Source organism: Notothenia rossii (assembly GCF_949606895.1).
Source record: "Notothenia rossii genome assembly, chromosome: 9".
Classification (NCBI taxonomy): Eukaryota; Metazoa; Chordata; class Actinopteri; order Perciformes; family Nototheniidae; genus Notothenia; species Notothenia rossii.
In genome coordinates, this window is record NC_136907.1 from 28,007,330 (window position 1) to 28,029,032 (window position 21,703).

General features: G+C 42.8%; 2 protein-coding genes across 2 annotated transcripts in view; both read left to right on the plus strand.

Annotated features, from left to right (window-relative positions):
* Positions 1 to 677: 677 nt before the first annotated feature.
* dlb (deltaB) lies at positions 678 to 5,903 on the plus strand. The gene is made up of 7 exons (XM_079651100.1): positions 678 to 905; positions 998 to 1,237; positions 1,374 to 1,431; positions 1,582 to 1,839; positions 2,889 to 3,250; positions 4,017 to 4,233; positions 4,452 to 5,903. The coding sequence occupies exons 1-7, from the start codon at positions 855 to 857 to the stop codon at positions 5,168 to 5,170; spliced, it is 1,905 nt and encodes a 634-aa protein (XP_079507226.1). The 5' UTR covers positions 678 to 854; the 3' UTR covers positions 5,171 to 5,903.
* A 931-nt stretch (positions 5,904 to 6,834) lies between these two features.
* ppp1r14aa (protein phosphatase 1, regulatory (inhibitor) subunit 14Aa) overlaps positions 6,835 to 21,703 on the plus strand; it is a 60,874-nt gene continuing 46,005 nt past the window's right edge. The window contains exon 1 of the mRNA XM_079647909.1: positions 6,835 to 7,128. Within this exon, the coding sequence (XP_079504035.1) occupies positions 6,850 to 7,128 (279 nt within the window). The 5' untranslated portion in view covers positions 6,835 to 6,849. The remainder of the gene's footprint in view (positions 7,129 to 21,703) is intronic.

Genomic DNA, 21,703 nt, shown 5'->3' on the forward strand with positions numbered 1-21,703 from the left:
CGCACAATAGTCCCTCTCCAGGACCTGCCCACTTTCTTTGTCACCCCACACGCGTTGGAGCAATTACAACGTTGGGCATGAAGAAAGAGTTAAAAAAAAAAAAGTTATATGTGCTATTCTTCACCGCTTCCTTCTGATCTTTGTGTAGGCCGGCTCCAAAGAAAAAACAAATAATAATCTGTATATTGGTGAAACATTTAATGTAGTGATGATTTAATGCAGGAGTCATTGATTGTATAGTTTCCTGCCACAAATCTGGATGTAAAAGTATTTTTACATATTTTTATGGCGTGTGTGTTATATAAGGCATATAATCCACAGTTTTCCTTCCACTCAGTTATAAGATAGAAGACATTAATGTTTGGCCTCACGAACTTGAATAGACCTTTTGTGTTGCGTTTGATTCAATTCCACCACCCACATGCGTTAGGATGCATACAGATATGCTTATATATCTGCCTTGCACTAGTTTATGCATCTCCTTATTACAAATTCAGCCCAGGTGTAATGTGGGTTTCTAAATCCCCAGGCAGGCGGGCAGGCTGGGCCCCCGTGTCAGGCTGCTCCCCCGAGGTCTGCCCCTGCTCCTCCTCCTTGCCAGTGACGCGCAGCAACAGAGAGTATAAACCCACTCTGCGCCTTTTGATGCAGCAGAACCAAAACAAGTGGAGTACCAACCAGGAAGGAGTAGAAGCCTGTCACCAGAAGACAAGGATTTAGGATAGAACACCAGGATAACAGATGTCAAAGGGATGAAACTTTTTTAATTTTGATCCAACATTTTTTGGGAATATTATCGCAAGCGACGAATGCGAACATTCACATAAAACTGGAAATCAAACTCCGAGAAGAAAATGGCACATCTGCACCTGAGATACCTATTAGCTCTTGCCTTAGTGCACGTAGTAAGTTGGCTACCTTGTTATGTCCTGATAAGATCATCTCAACATGTCTTTACGCACAGCGTGTCTCACATCATGTGTTTCTGTAATTGCAGGTTTGTTCCTCCGGTGTGTTTGAGCTGAAGATAAACTCATACCACACGGCGCAGCGGATCTGCAGAAGACACAGGGACTGTCACATCTTTTTCAGGATTTGCCTTAAACACCCCGAGGATGTGATCTCAGCCGAGCCACCATGCACCTTTGGCACCGGACACACCAATGTTATCAGGGCTGATCACACCTCCATCTCTAGCAGCGCTCCTATCAGGGTGCCTTTCCACTTCAAGTGGCCGGTAAATGGAAAAATCACACTTAAATAATTACAAGTTTTAGATTTCGGAAGTTCAAGGTTTGAAATCGGGCAATTTAACAATGACAGATTCTTGCGTAAATACCCCCCATTGACCAATTCCGTTTTCTCTATTATAGGGAACATTTTCGTTGATTATTGAAGCCTGGAATGCCGAGAATCCGACTGAATACACAGGTAGGTTGTTTATTCTATGAGATGCTAAATCATTGAATCGAAGTTTTATGTATATCACTAAAACTTTATTCTGATATAAATCACAAGTGCACGTAGGCTTTGGGCTGACGCAGGCAAGGGTAATAACAATTGTGCTCATTCCCTCTTCAGACAACCAAAACAACCTTGTGAGCCGTCTGGCCACCCGGAGGAGACTTGCCATCGGGGAGGATTGGTCCCAGGATGTTCACTTTGGAGAGCAGAGCGAGCTGCGCTACTCATACCACGTCTTCTGCGATGAGTACTACTTTGGAGACGGCTGTGCCGAATACTGCAGGCCGAGAGACGACACGCTGGGCCACTACACCTGCGACGAGGAAGGAAGCCGCATCTGCCTGGAGGGCTGGAAGGGAAACTACTGCTCTGAACGTAAGTTTAATAATAAGTACCAAAATGTTCTGGAGCAAGGCGCCTTATAATAGTTTGCTGAGGCACTTTAGGGGCTAAGATATGAGAGAAAACACTGCATTTGATTACCAAAACACATGTAAAAAGTGAATAAAGTACAATGCAATACAAGAAAAAAACAGTAAGAAAAAAAGAAACACATTCATTAAATGTCACCATTCTGGAGACTGTTTACTGTAATTACATAGGAGTTTCCAGTCTGTGCACTCTCTTCACTAAACAAAACAATACATCACAAAACACACCAACAAACATCTGCCAAGAAAGTCAAGAAATGTAGGGCATTTATTGAGTGGAGACCAATGTATGCATTAGTTACTCAAAAATCTGTTAAATGGAGGAAAAAACCCAACCCTTTGTCCTCCCAAGACTTGAAAAATTACACCCAAGTTTTGTCAAAGCAGAGATAAACATATAGCTTTTTTATTTAGCACTCAGGTTGTTCTCTTACAGTTAGATATGTGTTCAGGGCATATAGATTTTCTTTTATCAGAGTGATGTCCCGTAGTGCTTTGTGTTACCGGCTGTGGTGCTCCATCTGCCTTTTGTTCTCTGTCACAATGAGAGAAAGAGCTGTGGCCCCTATTACACACAAACACACACTCACACACACACCTACACTCAAATCACCTTGAAATAAGTGTTTGTGTGTTTGTTTGTTTGTTTGTTTGTTTGTGTGTGTGTGTGTGTGTGTGTGTGTGTGTGTGTGTGTGTGTGTGTGTGTGTGTGTGTGTGTGTGTGTGTGTGTGTGTGTGTGTGTGTGTGTGGAGTTGGAGATAAAAGAAAGCGTTTTCTCCGGCAGTGTGCCTACCAGCTGCTTGGCTTAATACTTAACCAACAGTGAAGTCTGGAGCAGCGCTGGGGTCAGACAAGGGGCCCTGTACGTGTGTGTGTGTGTGTGTGTGTGTGTGTGTGTGTGTGTGTGTGTGTGTGTGTGTTTGCGTAAGAGATGTATGAGGAGGCATTCCCATTGTAATCATGCCCCCTCTCCCCCCCTCCCCCCTCTCCAGCCATCTGCTCGGCGGACTGCAGTGAGAAGCACGGTTACTGCGAGGCCCCTGGGGGCTGTACTTGTCGCATGGGCTGGCAGGGCCCCTTCTGCACCGAGTGTGTTCGTTACCCAGGCTGCCTCCATGGGACCTGCGGCCAGCCCTGGCAGTGTACTTGCCAGGAGGGCTGGGGGGGCCTCTTCTGCGACCAGGACCTCAACTACTGCACCAACCACAAGCCCTGTGCCAACGGGGCCACCTGCACCAACACGGGCCAGGGCAGCTACACCTGCACCTGCCGGCCCGGCTTCGGAGGGACCAACTGTGAGCTGGAGACCAACGAGTGTGACAGCAACCCCTGCAAGAACGGAGGCAGCTGCAACGTGAGTACAAGGGGATCAAGTGTTATTCGTTTGATTTTAAGGTGCAATTATACTGAAACACCTGCGTAAAGAAATACAAGCTTTAAAGATAGCATAGATAGGATCCCATGCGGGGAATATCAAGTGCCACAACAGCAGAAATAGAGAACAGTATCAGAATCAGAATACTTTATTTATATAGAAACTGAAGTAAATGAAAATTGAAAAAAAAATACACATGAGAAGTTAAAGTAACAATGTGCAATACAAAGTGGAATACTTTATAAAATACAAATAAATAAATGTATATAAACTGAGGAAATGAAAGTAAATGTTTAATTTAATTAAATGTAATACAAATATGTATATAAACATAAGAAGCTAAAGTAGAAGGGTGCACAATACTACAATATTTAAAATGTATATTGCAATATATACAGTGGGGTATTAGTATTAATAAGATAATAATGGAGCACTGCACAGTTTAAAAGGGTTTGGCTGCTGATGATGTCATAGTGCCAGTCTATTAATTTACAGTGCTACCAGTATATAGATTATTTTGCATTTAAGTCGTGTGAAGAGACTATTCATTTACAATAAACAAGTAGATTGCTGAACTGCAAATGTACAACTTCATGTAGACTCATTTGATGCATATTGAAAATGAAGAGTTTGTATCATCCCTTTACCTAACATTAAAACAGCTGCAGAACAACATGGCGCCACACATCTATCCCAAACTCTATTTCTTTTTTAACATAGACCTTTTATCTCCCTCTGTCCACAGGACCTGGAGAACGACTACTCATGCAGCTGCCCTCAGGGATTCTACGGTAAAAACTGCGAGATCATCGCCATGACCTGTGCGGACGGTCCCTGCTTCAACGGAGGCACCTGTGTGGAGGCCATGACTGGGGGCTACACCTGCCGCTGCCCCCCCAGCTATACCGGCTCCAACTGTGAGAAGAAGCTGGACCGCTGCAGCAACAGGCCCTGTCTGAACGGTGAGTGTTCCTCTGGCGACATCTAGTGGCTGAAAGACAACCCAGCAGTTACTTGGCAAAATATCAAATCGTTTTCCTGAAAAACGCCACTGTCAACACTCCAGCATCATTGCACCTGCTGCAAGGGAGTGTTAAGATGTAATCACATTAACAACCCTTTTAACAAAGAGTCGTCTCAGATCTCTTGGATGCTCAACAGTATTTTCTCTCTCCTGCAGGTGGTGATTGTCTGGATCTCGGCCAGAGCGTCTTGTGCCGCTGTAAGGCCGGCTTTACTGGTGCCAACTGCCAGGTCAACATCGACGACTGCGCCTCCACCCCCTGCCAGAACGCTGGAACCTGCCAAGACGGTGTGAACGGCTACACCTGCTCCTGCACCCTGGGGTACACCGGCAAGAACTGCAGCGTGCGCTCAGATGCCTGTGGAGTCCTCCCATGCCAGAACGGGGGCACCTGCTTCACCCACTTTACCGGGCCGGTGTGCCAGTGCCCCAAAGGCTTCATGGGTCCCAGCTGTGAGTTCACCCTGCAGCCTAGCTTCAAGCCTGCCCTGCGTCAGACCTCCCAGCCCTCCTCCGCCACCCTCACCGTCTCCTGCATTCTGGCCGTCCTGGTGCTGGTCCTGCTGGCAGGTATCATCTTCCTGAGGAGGAGGAGGAGGAGGCTGCAGGGGAGGAAGCAGCTCAGCGACGTTGCAGTCTACAATGACTTAGAGAATGTCAACAACGTTGGAGGAAGCGAAAGAGACTCCTTCCTCGGTCCCAACGGCTTGTTCAAGATCAGCAACGGCACGGCTCGCCTCAGCCTCTCCCTCTGCCCAGACGGAAGATCCGGGTACAGACCCACTCCTGTTGAGAGCAGACCGGCCAGAGACGAGCGGCAGGACTTTATGTGGAGGGACGAGGCCAGCCTGGGCTCTGCAGCAGGGCTGAGATGAAACACTGAAGGAACATGGGACGTTCATACAGGGGTAAAGAAATATTAGCACTTGTTGCTCCTCTCTTGTCATGCACAGTGAAGAAAGGAGCGGATCCATGAGTTGAAAACCACTCATGCAGAAGATGTACCATTAAAAATGTAAGCATACAAAAAAAAAGACAAATGAACTATTCTGTTGAAGATGATTTTCAAAGATTTTGACTAGGTGTATGGGGCTAAGCTCTTCCACGTTTAAGATCCAAAGAAACAAATAATACGATCAACCCTTCATAGGACCTACAACACAAACCAAATACAGGAAGTCACAACTCTTTGGAAAAATATGTATAAATGAGTTATTGTTTTTTTAATATGTTCACTTCGTTTGGCTGTTTCTCATTTTTTAAACACTGATTTTTGTGTTTGCTTTTCAATCTTCCTTTGGACTTTATTTCCTCATTGTGCGTACCATCATAATTATAATTTATATTATTTATTTATTTACAAAAATGTTGTTATTAATGTCTTCTCTTCGATTGTCAAAGATGTAGAGATATATTTATATTATGCTGAATGAAGACCGACACTTGATGTAGCTGGATGTTTTACGGCTGTGTGAAATATCCCAAAGATGCAGAGCAGGGATATGAAGACAATGTGCTTTTACACAAAGTCAGCCGTTACTGTAATTTATATATATATAGTTTATATACTACTGATTAAATTGCTCTTTCATGTGCCATTTTATGTTCATGCCAAAGTTTGTGTTATGTTTTCATTCATATTATTTAATTTCATCATGTTGTTGTTGTGATGTCAAATAAACAATTTGCTTTAATGCTATTCTGGTTTTGTCTCTCAATACTTAAGGGAAATAAGATGAGATTTTCCGATAACATTGTGTATAATCATGATGTCACCAAGAAGACTTAAAGGGGTGCTTTTTGGGGTTTCCCTTTCCTGTGGTTTGTTACATAGGTGTTTGTGCATGTCAATGGTCTGCAAAGGCTAAAATACCAAAGTTCTTTCCAGAGGGAGTTCCTCTCACACACTCCCAGTGACATCACTATACACTTGCGCTTCTTTTGGCTAGCACCTCAACATACGTGATAAGCGAAATTGTGAAACATCTGTTAGTGGTTGACCAATCACAGCAGAGCCAGCCAGCTAACCAATCAGAGCAGACTAGGCTCTGGTTTCAGACAGAGGGTGAAAAGAGGTGCTGCAGCAAAATAAAGAGCTTTTTGAACATTAAAGCATGGAGACAAGTCACAGGAGAGACACCAAATACTGATATGAACATTTACACAAGAGGGCCCTTTAATATATTATCCACTGAAAACGTACACCCTCAAAAACCACTTAGAATATAAAATATATCATGCCAGTGCCCATAAGGAAAGTGAACACTCAGGAACTTTTTATATCATAAAGGAATTCAAAACCGGTATAATCGATCATCTTATTGATTGGTATTGACGCTGTGAACCAATGTACAAATAAAAACGTATGCATTGTAGCTATCCATGTTGCAGAGGTCAGATGCTATTAGTTGTGAGTCAGCCATAATGATTCAACTTTGCAGTGGAGTAAATACACTATGTTACCTTGTAGTTTAATTCGAAATGCCATTTAAGGCATGCACTGGTTCAGATGGTTATTTGTATACCCCGTGTGTAAACATCCCAGGAGGACAGAATGTTGTTCTGCAGCGTGCCGCCCTGCCCCCCCACTCCTCCAGAGGAAGGGAACCAGTCACACCAGCGCACAGCAGACATGGCTGCCGAGCGCACCGGAGCGGCTCTTGAGGAAACGGACGAGGTTCATTCATCAGATTTGGAGTTTCAGGAACACGGTGGTAACATCCCGAAGAGACATGCTCGGGTTACCGTGAAGTACAACCGGAAGGAGCTGCAGAGGCGGCTGGACGTGGAGAAGTGGATCGACGAGAGCCTGGAGCGGCTGTACGCGGGGCAGGTGGGTGGAGGAGCGACCTTAAATACTAAAACAAATCTGTATTGTACAAAAAGCAGTGGTGGAACAAATGTTCAGATACTTTACTTAAGTAAAAGTACAAATACATCAGAGTCAAGATACTCCAGTACAAGTAAAAGTGCTGCATTTAAAATATCGCATAAGTAAAAGCCGGTTATAGGAGTAATATCAGCAAAATGTAATTAAACTATTAAAAGTAAAAGTACTTATTCTGCAGAAAATGTGCCTCCATTTGTGATATTTTATTATGCATGGCATTATTAGAATGTTAATAGTGTTGCATTAATAAGCTATTTACTTTTGTGGACAAACAACGTATGATACATAAATTATTGTTGTTTATCTCTTTCTTTTTTTACTTTCTTGTCATGCAATTGGTTATTTGTCCTTTTTACCTTTAACTGATATTCCACTGGTTTGTAATGCAAAGGACAGTACATCTGTTGGAGTAAAAGGGGTGGGGGGTGGGGATGATCATTAGGAGGAGAGGTGGCCCACCCTGGTTCTCCTTATCCTGTGCTCCACAGCTGTCCCCTTCCCAGAGATATTTATATGTCTCTGGGCTTGCCTTACATGGTCACTGTGGAACTGAGAGAGAACATAATTTATGTGAAAAAGGATACGGAACAGAAAAGGAGCTGTTGTTCAAATCCCGAGAGGACACCTCACATCTGGACTCTGAGGCGACTGACGGGGATTAAGGGTCTCTCAAGAGGACATTTTTGGACATGAAGTGCGTGTTTGTGCTGTTTAGCCAAGTATGTTAAATTATAGAACATATCGGCAGATCATCTCAATGACAAGGCCATTCTTTGAAGCAAAAGGACCAAACAGGGCTCAGTGGATTCAAGGAATTCACAGGCTTTAATTGTCTCATGCATAAAGCTATTTTGTTAGCAAGGAAAATCTTAAGTTCCAAGCTCCTCCAGCAATGCAACTTACTATATACTTAACATAAAAAGAAAATACACACAATAGTGCAATAGACATTAAATTGCAGGAATAAGACGTCATACATATAAAATAGAATAAGTTAATTTGACATATTACAGTAGAATAAAAATGTAAATAATATATAAATATGTGTTTTTTTGGAATGAATAGATGTACAGAGTAATTTAAACACAGAGAATGAAGCCTTCAATAAAAGCTTTTTCCCAAAATCAATGGCATATTCACATCAAAACATAGATTTGATGCGGTATTGGGAGAAAATTGTCACTTTGGAAACTCTTATTTTCATTGTAATGGTTCATATCTGTTTTGTTGTATTCTCTAACTACTCTAGACAGGATTTATTTTGTTGAACACACAAACAGAGGTGTGTTTTTCCAGTGAGATGGACCTGGATGTGATCTGTGGGGCTGTAGAGCAGAAGTCCTGTCTGTGTCAATGGGATTACACAGTTCAGTGGTAGCCTGGGCAGATTCCACTGTCCCTTTCTCCCAGCAAAACTGGAACAACGACTGTTTGTTTAAACAGAACAAGCCACTCTCTCATTGCTAAGTGAACATTGTCACCATTCAGCCCTCAGAGCCTAAACATGCAAGTGATGGATATGCAATGTGTGCAGGCAGACTATAAAGTCTTCAGTTGCTCGACACATGGTTCCAGGATGCTAAATATTTCCTTCCGCTATTATCTCCACCAGTACCTGAGGGTTCCCTGGAATGAATTGTTTGTGTAAATGGATCTTGGCTCCTGCGTATATTTACAGTTGCTCCAATATTTGTAGCCTTGGTATTTCTATGGCTGCAGGTCAGTCAGTTTGTTCTTAGGCCACCATGAGGTTCATTCTGCAGTGCAGAGGGAAATAGCTTGTCAACGAATGAATGGATTGCCCTGACATTAGCTACAGTTATTCAATTTCTGTACGGATGATAAATGAACGTTCCCTTTGACCCATTGACTTTCCCTCTTGCAACACCAGATGGTCAGAGTTCATCTTAAATACATATTTCAACATTTAGGCTATTGACGGATTGAAAAGGATTGTTTTTTTAGATATCAGTGGTTCTCAGAAAGTAAACTGTCCTCTGACTTTTCCTCTTGCGCCACCATGAGCGTAACCCTAAACAATTTTTTTCGACCTCACACTGGCCCTCTAAATATTTTACTTTTTTTAAATATATACAATGTCACCTGACATGCTGGTGTCCAATACAATGAGGAAATGATATGGGTGTGGCATTTTGTCTGGTGGTGGAGCAGTCCTTTCTGCAAGCAAAGCTGCAGGGGACTCATGGCCACCACATGGTAAGATACATTTCCATTTTTAACATATTAGCAATGTACACAACTTAAAATCAAAAATATATGCATGTGCGTGAATACGTAAATAAGTACATTTGATTGTTTGAAGACTTATTATGTATTTATTAATTTGCTAAAACTATGTTTTTTTGTTCGTTGCAAATGTGTGCAAATATGCTCAGCTGTAAAATGATAAACCTAGTCAATGTTTTTACTTTACCATCTACTGATATTTACAGGAAATGGACACCAAAACATGTTATGGGCAGAAGGGACACAATCAGGCTGTTAGGGCTATTCCGACTGACAGTGAGGACAGTGAAGATCAAGATAGGGTTAGGCACACAGACAGACAGAGACACACACACACACACACACACACACACACACACACACACACACACACACACACACACACACACACACACACACACACACACACACACACACACACACACACACACACACACACACACACACACACACACACACACACACACACACACACACACACACACACACACACACAGACACACAGACAGACAGACAGACAGACAGACAGACAGACAGACACAAAGAAAACCTTTTGAATTCATATAGAGTTGTTTTTTCTATTTCTTCCGAATTGTAGAAATCCTGGGTGTGTCAGTGTGTGAGGGGATCACATTTTAAAATTGACCCCTAAGCTCCTAAAGCACATGGTGAAAATTTTTTTTTCAAAATAAAAAGTCATGCCATAGAGGGTTAACATTTTCTCTATTTTTATTAAAGTATCTCAATTATTTCTGTGACATTTGGTACAGACATTCATGATTTTGGCAATTGTGACTGTGATCCCCAGACTTACTTATGACCTGATAGCTGGGGGGTATACTACGAAGCAGGATTTTCGCTTAGCCGGCTAACTTCAGGGAAAACTCGGGCTTTCCGGTCCTACGAAGCTCGTTATCTTTTTAGCAGGCTAGATCTCCATGGTAACTTATGCTGTGCGGCTAACCTGCCCCGGAGCAGGGGGGTATACTACGAAGCAGGATTTCCGTTTAGCAAGATAACTTCTGGGATTTCCGGTACTACGAAGCTGTTTCACTTTTTAGCGGGCTAGATCTCCATGGTGACTTATCCTGGAACCTAAGAGGTTTCTCAATACTCAAATTTCCCCTCCTCGACTCCTCGACCCTCCGGTAGTGACCCGGAAATGAATTTCAGCGTGCCATTTTGAAGGACATCTCATTTCTCTAAATGCTCTTCGAGGACCGAGCATCGAGGAGGCTCTCTGGAGGAGCTCTAACCGAGGAGACACTGATGCATCCTCCACGGCTCCTCCACGGATGCATTTCCGGGAACGGTGGAGGAGTGACGCACGGCCGGACTTATCTCAGCCAATGACAGCTCTGCATGCATCCCTTGGATATTATTTTAGTAACTGCTTTCATCGCAACGCGATGTTTACAGTGATAACAGCTGTGAGGTCCGTGCAGATAGCAGAGCAGTGTGTAAAATATATATCACTCAGTATAACAGGCCTACATTACTTTCTGTATTTGTATGCTGTAGTTTATTAGATATCTACAAACAAAGAGTCAATATTTTTTCTAAGACCACTTAGTGCTTCACATAATAAAATACACAATGGCTGTAGCCTGATTATGCTTTAGGAGCAGTAGGTGTGTGTGGTACAGTGTGTAGGTGTGTGTTGTACAGTGCGTAGATGCGGCGGACAGACGGGTCTCAGTTGGTTTGGTGTCCTATGCTTACTTTTAATACTTGTACAACTTTTGGCCCGTAATTGCAATTCCCCATTTCAGCAACCAGAGAGAGGGGGGGGGGGGGATATATCCAGTCTCTGATTGTGTTACGTTATTATGAGAGTGCTCTCAGACTTGTTTGATTCTGAAATTGTATATATTTATATAAATATGTGTTTGTGTATATGTCCGCATCTGTAGCCTGTTATTGTCTCATTATACCGCACTGTCAATTAATTAAAAGTAAATTTATAAAACGGACAAGTCAAATCAAGCAATCTGATTGGTTCTTAGCCGTGATATACTGAGCGTATACCACGGGTAGAATTGTAAGTTACTTTTCACAACCAGTCAGTATCCCTCCGCGTCTGAGAAAAACAGTATACCGTTGGGCTGAAAAGCAATGCCTGCAGTTTGCTTTTCATACTGGAACAAGAAAGCAGCAGAGAAGTAACGGGGCAGAAGCTGGGCAGAAGCCCTCCTTTTTGACGCAGCGGTCCAGACATAGACATGAAACGGCAAAACATATTCAGTGTGCAGTTCCTTTGGCATTAGGGCAGGGATATCTAGATGCTTTTGAAGGTTTAACATAATGAATTGTGCTACTTTTAAAGCAAGCAACGATGTTTTCAAATCTGTAATCAAAGAGGTCCGCAAAAACGCTATCGACCAATCAGATTGCTTGATTTGACTTGTCAGTTTTATAAATATATTTAAATTTCTTCTGTTACGAAACAAACTTACAAAGCATAAAATGGAAACATTTAAGATTAACTTCGACCTCCGGGGGGGTCTTACTATAGTATGTAGGAGTGGATTGAGCAGTTCCTATCTCTAGAAAAAAAAGCACCTAAACTACGTCATGCAGAGCTACGTGAAGAGCAGGTAGACCAACTGGAAAAGTACCACCATTCAAAAGCTTTCTGATGCGGGTCTTGAAACAAAGCAGAGAAATTATGACCGTTAGTGGCCACAGGTGCGAAAGCTCTCTCCAGAGCTACTGGAAGCCCAATCTCAGGGACCGGAGAAAGTGGAGCAATATTCTCGCCACGCCAAGCAACAGCCTCGAACAACCTCAACCTATACAAGTGACCACGTAAGCCAGTGTTTCCCAACAGGGGGTACGCATACCCCTAGTGGTACGCGAGGGAACTGCAGGGGGTACGTGGAATTCCAAGGTGACAAGTAAAAAAAATAATAATCCCGTCAAAAATGACAGTGCGCGATTAGTTTCCCTAGGGAGACAATAGTCTGTGGCACAACCGCGCCAAAATCCCACAATGAAAACAGCTGCTTACGTGCAGCCAGAAAAATACTGGTAGGTCTGCGCTATGGATAAATGGCTAAAACGTCCGCTTGCTCTGGATTCAGGCCAGGAGGAGCCCGCAGAGAAACGTAAGAAAGAGGCCAAACTGAAACCAAGGCAGTACAGTGAAACATATATATTATTTGGATTCATTTCTACTTCTGCGGACCCACCGCAGCCTCAGTGCTTCTTTTGCGGTGAAGTCCTGGCTAATAGTGCGATGAAGCCAGCGCATTTACAGAGACACCAGAGCACCAAACACTCGGGAAGTGTCGATAAAAGTGAAGAATTTTACAGACGAAAGCTGTCGGAATTTAAGTCGAGCCAGACAGTAATGATGAAAGCCACGAATGTGTCAATGAAAGCACTCAAGGCATTTTACGCCGTGTCCCTGCTTGTGGCTAAATAAAAAAAAACCTCACTCTATTGTTGAGGAGCTCATTCTCCCTGCAGCGACTGCGTTGGCCGAAATTATGATAGACAAGAAAGCAGCCGAAGCACTCAAGAAAGTTCCCCTGTCGAATAACACCGTATCCCGTCGGATCAATGATATGTCTGTTAATATAATTGGACAAGTGGTGGACAAAATAAAACTAGCCGGTCAGTTCGCTTTGCAGCTGGATGAAATGACAGATGTGAGTGGGGAAGCGCAGCTCCTGTCCTTCGTGCGATACAAAGATGCGTCAGACATAAACGAGCATATTTTATTTTGCAAAACGCTGCCAGGAAAGACAACTGGGGAAGAATTGTTCCAGGTTATCGACAGCTTCTTCAGAGAACATGATCTGCAGTGGAAAACCTGCAGCCACATCTGTACTGATGGAGCAGCTGCGATGACGGGGCGTGTAAAGGGACTTTTTGGGCATGTAAGAAAGGTAAATCCCGACATTAAATGGATGCATTGTATTATTCATCGTGAAGCACTAGCTAGCAAGAGGATGAGCCCAGATTTAAGTGCTGTTATGGATGATGCTGTGAAGATGATAAACTTCATCCAATCTCGGCCATTGAATCACAGGCTGTTTGAAACTCTTTGTCATGAGAATGTCACAGAGCACGATCAGCTATTGCTTCACACAGACGTGCGCTGGCTGTCTCGTGGGAAAATGCTACTGAGAGTTTTTGTGTTCTTGACGGAGCATATGCATCCTCTTACTGTGCAGCTTGAGGATGACAAGTGGGTGGTGCGCCTGGCATATCTTGCTGATGTGTTTACCAAACTCAACGAGCTCAACCTATCACTTCAGGGCAAGGAGTCACATATCCTGAAATTGTATGACAAAGTTCAAGGATTCACAAAAAAGCTCAAACTATGGGAGAGGAAATGTGATGAGGTAGACGTGAGCTGTTTCCCACTACTCAATGCCCATCTTGCCACAACTGCTGTTGCCAGGGGTCCAGTGGTCAAACTGGTGCAAGCACACCTGTCCAAACTCTGCACTGATTTCAGCCATTATTTTCAGGACATTGAAAATAAGTCAGAAAGACTGGATTGGGTGAGGAACCCATTCATTGTGAGTGAGAGCAGCAACAGCATTCCAACAATGCTGCAGGAGCCTCTGATGGAATTATCATCTGACCGTGGTCTGAAGATGGCATATGCTGAGGAGTCATTGACTGAGTTTTGGTGTGATGTGGAGAAGGAATATCCTGAACTGGGAAAACAAGCACTGATTGAACTTTTGCCATTTGGTTCTACTTATTTGTGTGAGGTGACCTTCCCAGCTTTAACACACATCAAAACCAAGCAGAGGAACAGACTGGATGTGGAGACCAGCCTGGTCACAGCTGTTTCCACACTGCCTCCAGAACTATCAAAGCTTATGAAAGACAAGCAAGCTCAACTGTCTCATTAAAGCTCACATGACTGGTGAAAAGAAACTGCTAGGCCTATACTGATTCTGGATATTATTTCGCTAAGTGTTTTGTTCCCGAATTAAAGTTTAAATGCCTGTTTAAAGGGGACTTATTCAAAGGGGCTCCAGGTTTAACCCTAAATGTTACAAGATATATATATATAGCAAAGATAAGTTGATTATTTTGATTTCATATGTATTTATTTGATTATATTATTTATTTTCAAGGAAACATATTCCTTTTTATTTAGTGATTTAAGTTAAAATTAAGAAAATGCCTGAGAATTAAATGTTCAAATTAAGGAGATGAAATAAAGTTATTTTCATTCAATAATCAATTACGTTCTACTTGTGAAGGATCATCAGCACGTATGAGTGAGGGGGTACTCATGGTATGACAAAAGGCTCAGGGGGTACACAAGACAAAAAAGGTTGGGAGCCACTGACGTAAGCCATGCTACTGATGCTGGACAGTTTTTCAGTGGCTGCACAATAAACAGCAACATACACATTAATTTAAATAAACTGCCAAATAATGGATCAACGCTCTCTGTCAAATATGTTCGCTTGTTGTTAGTGTTGTTGCATAGCAACCACCTTGCGCTATGTTTTGTGCAGAAGGCAACGGATGGACTATTTTAATTTGAACATCATTATTTACTAATAAAAACTATTTAAATTAGAGTGTGTATTTTTCTTTCATATTGCCACACTTGGTAACCGTTTTATAAAAGTTATAGCTCACTTCAGGCCATGATGTATGCTCGCGTCGGGCCGAACCACACCCCTTAGCTGTGATATAATGAGCATATACCACGGCCTGTCGTGAGCTATTGCTTAAATATACAGTGGGGCAAAAAAGTATTTAGTCAGCCACCAATTGTGCAAGTTCTCCCACTTAAAAAGATGAGAGAGGCCTGTAATTTTCATCCTAGGTATACCTCAACTATGAGAGACAAAATGAGAAAAAAAAATCCAGAAAATCTCATTGTCTGATTTTTAAAGAATTTATTTGCAAATTATGGTGGAAAATAAGTACAGTTGCAAGAAAAAGTATGTGAACCCTTTGGAATTACCTGGATTTCTGCATAAGTTGGTCATGAAATGTGTTCTGATCTGCACGTTTGAAGTTTGCAAAAGAGCACCTGGATGTTCCAAAGCACTACTGGCAAAATATTCTGTGGACAGATGAAACCAAAGTTGAGTTGTTTGGAAGGAACACACAACGCTATGTGTGGAAAAAAAAAGGAACAGCACACCAACATCAAAACCTCATCCCAACTGTGAAGTATGCTGGAGGGAGCATCATGGTTTGGGGCTGCTTTGCTGCCTCAGGGCCTGGACAGATTGCCATCATCGACGGAAAAATGAATTCTCAAGTTTATCAAGACATTTTGCTGGAGAACTTAAGGCCATCTGTCCACCAATTGAAGCTCAACAGAAGATGGGTGACGCAACAGGACAACGACCCAAAGCACAGAAGTAAATCAACAACAGAATGGCTTCAACAGAAGAAAATACTCCTTCCGGAGTGGCCCAGTCAGAGTCCTGACCTCAACTCAATTGAGATGCTGTGGCATGACCTCAAGAGAGCGATTCACACCAGATATCCCAAGAATATTGCTGAACTGAAAGAGTTTTGTAAAGAGGAATGGTCCAAAATTCCTCCTGACCGTTGTGCAGGTCTGATATGCAACTATAGGAAACGTTTGGTTGAGGTTATTGCTGCCAAAGGAGGGTCAACCAGTTATTAAATCCAAGGGTTCAAATATTTTTTCCACCCTGCACTCTGAATGTTTACATGGTGTGTTCAATAAAAACATAAAAACATATAATTGTTTGTGTGGTTTTAGCCTAAGCAGACTGTGTTTGTCTATTGTTGTGACTTAGATGAAGATCAGGACACATTTTATGACCAATTTATGCAGAAATCCAGGCAGTTCCAAAGGGTTCACATGCTTTTTCTTGCAACTGTATTTGGTCACCTACAAACAAACAAGATTTCTGGCTCTCACAGACCTGTAACTTCTTCTTTAAGAGCCTCCTCTGTCCTCCACTTGTTAACTGTATTAATGGCACCTGTTTGAACTCGTTATCAGTATAAAATAAACCTGTCCACAACCTCAAACAGTCACACTCCAAACTCCACTATGGCCAAGACCAAAGAGCTGTCAAAGGACACCAGAAACAAAATTGTAGACCTGCACCAGGCTGGGAAGACTGAATCTGCAATAAGTAAGCAGCTTGGTGTGAAGAAATCAACTGTGGGAGCAATTATTAGAAAATGGAAGACATACAAGACCACTGATAATCTCCCTCGATCTGGGGCTCCACGCAAAATCTCACCCCGTTGGGTCAAAATGATCAAAAGAACGGTGAGCAAAAATCCCAGAACCACACGGGGGGACCTAGTCAATGACCTGCAGAGAGCTGGGACCAAAGTAACACAGGCTACCATCAGTAACACACTACGCCGCCAGGGACTCAAATCCTGCAGTGCCAGACGTGTCCCCCTGCTTAAGCCAGTACATGTCCAGGCCCGTCTGAAGTTTGCTAGAGAGCATTTAGATGATCCAGAAGAGGATTGGGAGAATGTCATATGGTCAGATGAAACCAAAATATAACTTTTTGGTAAAAACTCAACTAGACGTGTTTGGAGGAGAAGGAATGCTGAGTTGCATCCAAAGAACACCATACCTACTGTGAAACATGAGGGTGGAAACATCATGCTTTGGGGCTGTTTTTCTGCGAAGGGACCAGGACGAATGATCCGTGTAAAGGAAAGAATGAATGGGGCCATGTATCGTGAGATTTTGAGTGACAACCTCCTTCCATCAGCAAGGGCATTGAAGATGAAACGTGGCTGGGTCTTTCAGCATGAAAATGATCCCAAACACACCGCCCGGGCAACGAAGGAGTGGCTTCGTAAGAAGCATTTCAAGGTCCTGGAGTGGCCTAGCCAGTCTCCAGATCTCAACCCCATATAAAAATCTTTGGAGGGAGTTGAAAGTCGGTGTTGCCCAGCGACAGCCCCAAAACATCACTGCTCTAGAGGAGATCTGCATGGAGGAATGGGCCAAAATACCAGCAACAGTGTGTGAAAACCTTGTGAAGACTTACAGAAAATGTTTGACCTCTGTCATTGCCAACAAAGGGTATATAACAAAGTATTGAGATGAACTTTTGTTATTGACCAAATACTTATTTTCCACCATCATTTGTAAATAAAGTCTTTAAAAATCAGACAATGTGATTTTCTGGATTTGTTTTTTTCTCATTTTGTTTCTCATAGTCGAGGTATACCTAGGATGAAAATTACAGGCCTCTCTCATCTTTTTAAGTGGGAGAACTTGCACAATTGGTGGCTGACTAAATACTTTTTTACCCCACTGTATAAGTCGTCATGAACACATCTGTCCATCAGAGTGCTGCTGTGCCTCCTGTCATCATTAATGGACGTCTCTTTAAAATGACAGCTCAGAGGAGACGAGTTCTCATTTCTCTAACCGCCTGCTGCTTCCACTCCTCTTTCCTCGGTTGCCCTCCTCAGTCCTCCGCTCGCATCTCCTGTGGGCGGCACCAAGTCTCGAGGAGAGGAGTCGAGGATAGGAGTCGAGGAGGGGAAATTTGAGTATTGAGAAACCTCTCTAGTCTGTGCTCCGAAGCAGGATAGGTTCCAGGATAAGAGATCAACACAGTGAAAGCACCACGCCTGCTGACCAATCAGAGCTCAGTGTGCGGAGGAAATACAGTTTAAACTGCCGTAGCAGGAAAGACGGCCGGCCAAAATCACTGACTGTGTGAACGTGAAAATGAATAGAATATCACCTCCCATCTTCAGAGCAATCGGACTATTATAAATATTATTATACTATTATGTTAAGAAAGCTTAATTAAATATCTGACACAACATAAGTAACCGGATCAAAGTAACATTACGTAGCCAACAGTCCGCGGCACTGTGAGTGCAGGCGTCGATGTGTCCCATTATCATTCATATCACATCATATCACATCATAATAAGCGCTAACAAATTAAATCTATTATTATTTATTATTATTATTATAATGTATCATATATTTCCTTATCTGAGTCAGCTGAGGCGTGTTGATCTGGCCGTGCAACACTCACAGTGTCACATACTGTATGCAGAAGTATTATTTTAAGCAACACATTAAGTTGACGGAACACTCGAGACAAATGTAATTAAAGTCAGATCCACTCGTGTCTTAGACGGGGCAGTGATATCATAAACCTGTTAATGTACGCATTCAAACACTTTTTCTTTTACCAGCTGTATTCACCTTGCAGGTGTAGCTATGTGGCTTTTATCCTGGATAAAGTATTTAAGTCATGGATGTTTACATTTTAACTTCTTCATATTTGACTAATATTATAGTTGACTTTTCATTCAGGAAGTATGACGCTGCGCTGTCAGTACGCTTCTCCATGTTTGTGATTGGTCGAATGCTCCAAATACCACCCCTTTCATGTGAACGCGCACCTAACTAGATAGGACACGGCTGGCTTGAGCGATCCACTTGATAACCCGCGTCGTAGTACAGTTTAGCGAGAGTGCATATGGTTTGGATTAGGCCAACCGGCTCACTCAAACATATCCAGGTTAGGTTGAACCAGCTTCCTAGTACATGCTTCTGATGGCAATCCTCTCAGCCTCAGCTGTACGTTGTGTTAAATTAGACCCTCCAGAAAAACGCGATTCTGCGATCGCAGAATTTACCGCATAATCAGCAAAATGGCGCAGATTTTTAAAAGGCCGCATATTTATCAAAAGGCCGCATAATCCCCGAATTTTTCCACACAAAGTTGAGAAAAAAAAAGTTAACTCGTCTTGACGTGACGTCATCAGCTCGCGCATCACAGAATGTAAACAACACTGTATAGAGTGAACCAGTGGCGGCTGGTGGAAAATATTTTTGGTGGGGCTATGGAAATGGTGACAAAAACCATACCAGGGCATTTAAAATCAGGAGACTAAATACGAATATTGTGTGTGTGTGTGTGTGTGTGTGTGTGTGTGTGTGTGTGTGTGTGTGTGTGTGTGTGTGTGTGTGTGTGTGTGTGTGTGTGTGTGTGTGTGTGTGTGTGTGTGTGTGTGTGTGTGTGTGTGTGTGTGTGTGTGTGTGTGTGTGTGTGTGTGTGTGTGTGTGTCATACTTGCCAACCCTCCCGATTTTCGCGGGACACTCCCGCATTTCTCCCGATTTCTGACAAAATCAGATTTACTCACGACTGTTTCCACTCGGACTTTAATATAGGTACACCATTGTTTGCTTTCCATGGTAGCGCGTCTCTTTAGCAGCGCGCGCAACTCAAAGTCTGAGAGGGTGAGGAAGATGACAACTGAACAAGAATAGACAACTCGACCCTCTGATCACTCCTTTCCTGTAAAATACAGGTCCAGCCCACACATATGCTCCATGGTGCTACAGGCATTGCCCTTACAGCTACAATAAGCATGCAAATGTTAATCTACAGCTCCGGCGATCCACTAGCACCAGAGTCTACACCTGCAGACGCAGCCATCCCCTACTGTAGCGTCACCTTGGATACGAGTCTAAACAGACACAGAGGCCAGGGTGCTGAAAGGGCGCCCTTTGAGCATCAGATCTGACAACGCTGATTGGCTGAAATTATGTTTCGGCGGCATAGTTTACAGATAGCAACAGTCAGCTTGTTGGTTGCAGCTGCTCTGACTGAGGGCTCTTTTCTACCGACCGGACGAGAGAGGGTAATGATAAACGCTGCGGCCAGGCAGGAAACATGTGACTTATCAGTAACTTTAGACATCTTAAAACAATTTTAAACGAGATTTTATTGTAGATTATACATTTTACTGATACCAACTATATAATATTTACCTTGTTCTTTAAAAAAAAAATATATATATATAGCCTATATATATATTTTTTGGAAATATATTTTTTAATTAATTTTTATTTTTTTAATGACAATCAAACATGTGGGAAGAGGGGGGGCTGCGCACCTAGCACCCCTATGGGCCGGCCGCCACTGGAGTGAACGTGTGGAGCTCACACGATAGAGAAAACACCAAGATGAACAAATGTAATCCATCTCATTTACCGACGAACATTTCTACTAAAGACCGGGCAAAAAGTGGGGGGAAACTATTCTGCACCCCGTGCAACTGTGTGTTGGAGCATAAGAGAAAACCGACGGTGACGACCCACTTTGATTCATTCAAACATTCGAAAATGCTTTGTGCTGCTGCGGACAAGAAAGCCAAACAACTCACATCTATCAACCTCCAAAACCCTTTCAAGGGCTACAAGAAACGAAGTGAGTAGCCTACAAGATTGAAGCTGGTCAGATAACGAAGGAGTAAATGAAAACAGAATGAGGCGGAGAAGTGTGTGTGTGTGTGTATGTGTGTGTTTGTGGGGGGGGGGGGGGGGGTGTGTGAGATTAAAATAGCCCAATTGCTTTTTACAATAAATAAACATTGAATGTGTTTAATTGAATAGTAAAGGGGTTTAACGTTAGTGGCAGGTTGTTTGTGAGAGAGAATAAATAAGACAGCCCAATATTTAAAAAATTGTTATTCTTTTTCCCCGCATATTTAGCATATTTCGCAACTTTCTGCATATTTCGCGACTTCCCGCAATTTCACCGCATAAAATCACATAAAAACCCCGCATGTTTAATCGCATAATCAAGGATTTTAGCCCGCATAATCAAGGAATTTAGCCCGCATAATCAAGGATTTTTGCCCGCGTTTTTCTGGAGGGTCTATTAAATGCTATCTAGCAAACGTTAGCATGCTAACATGCTAAACTATCTGCAGTCTCCCAGACCCACTTATCTACAGATACTGAGATATTTTCCTAATCCTAACACTAGCTGTGTGTCCGCACAAAGATCTAGACCAGGGGTGGGGAACCTCCGGCCTCCGGGCCGTATACGGCCCGCGAGACCATTTGGTACGGCCCTCGAGGTAATTTATAAACACACGCAAAAAAGAAAAAGAATTCAAGAAATCTAGACCGCAAAATAATTAAATAAGCTTGTTTTTCCTGGCCAAGTTCAGGGTCCTTGAAAACAACACGAGCCTCACGTGTCATCTCGTGGTATATGTCTCGTCTGACAGGAGTGCAGTTCTAACGGAGAGCACCAGAACGCGGTTCCGGGCCGGGACTTCACAAATTGCAGTACCCATAAGGAGCCGTACACATGCCGCAGTTTTTGCGTGGCTGTGTCTTTAGTTGTAAGCCCAGTGGCGATCTGTTCATCTGTCATACTGATCATACAGTCAATAACTTTGTTGTTATTAGCATCTGGTTAGCTAGCTATGCTAACGAATATAAGAAGCTTTTTCTCCAACCAGTGAGGTAAAGGCACATCTTTATATGATCATTA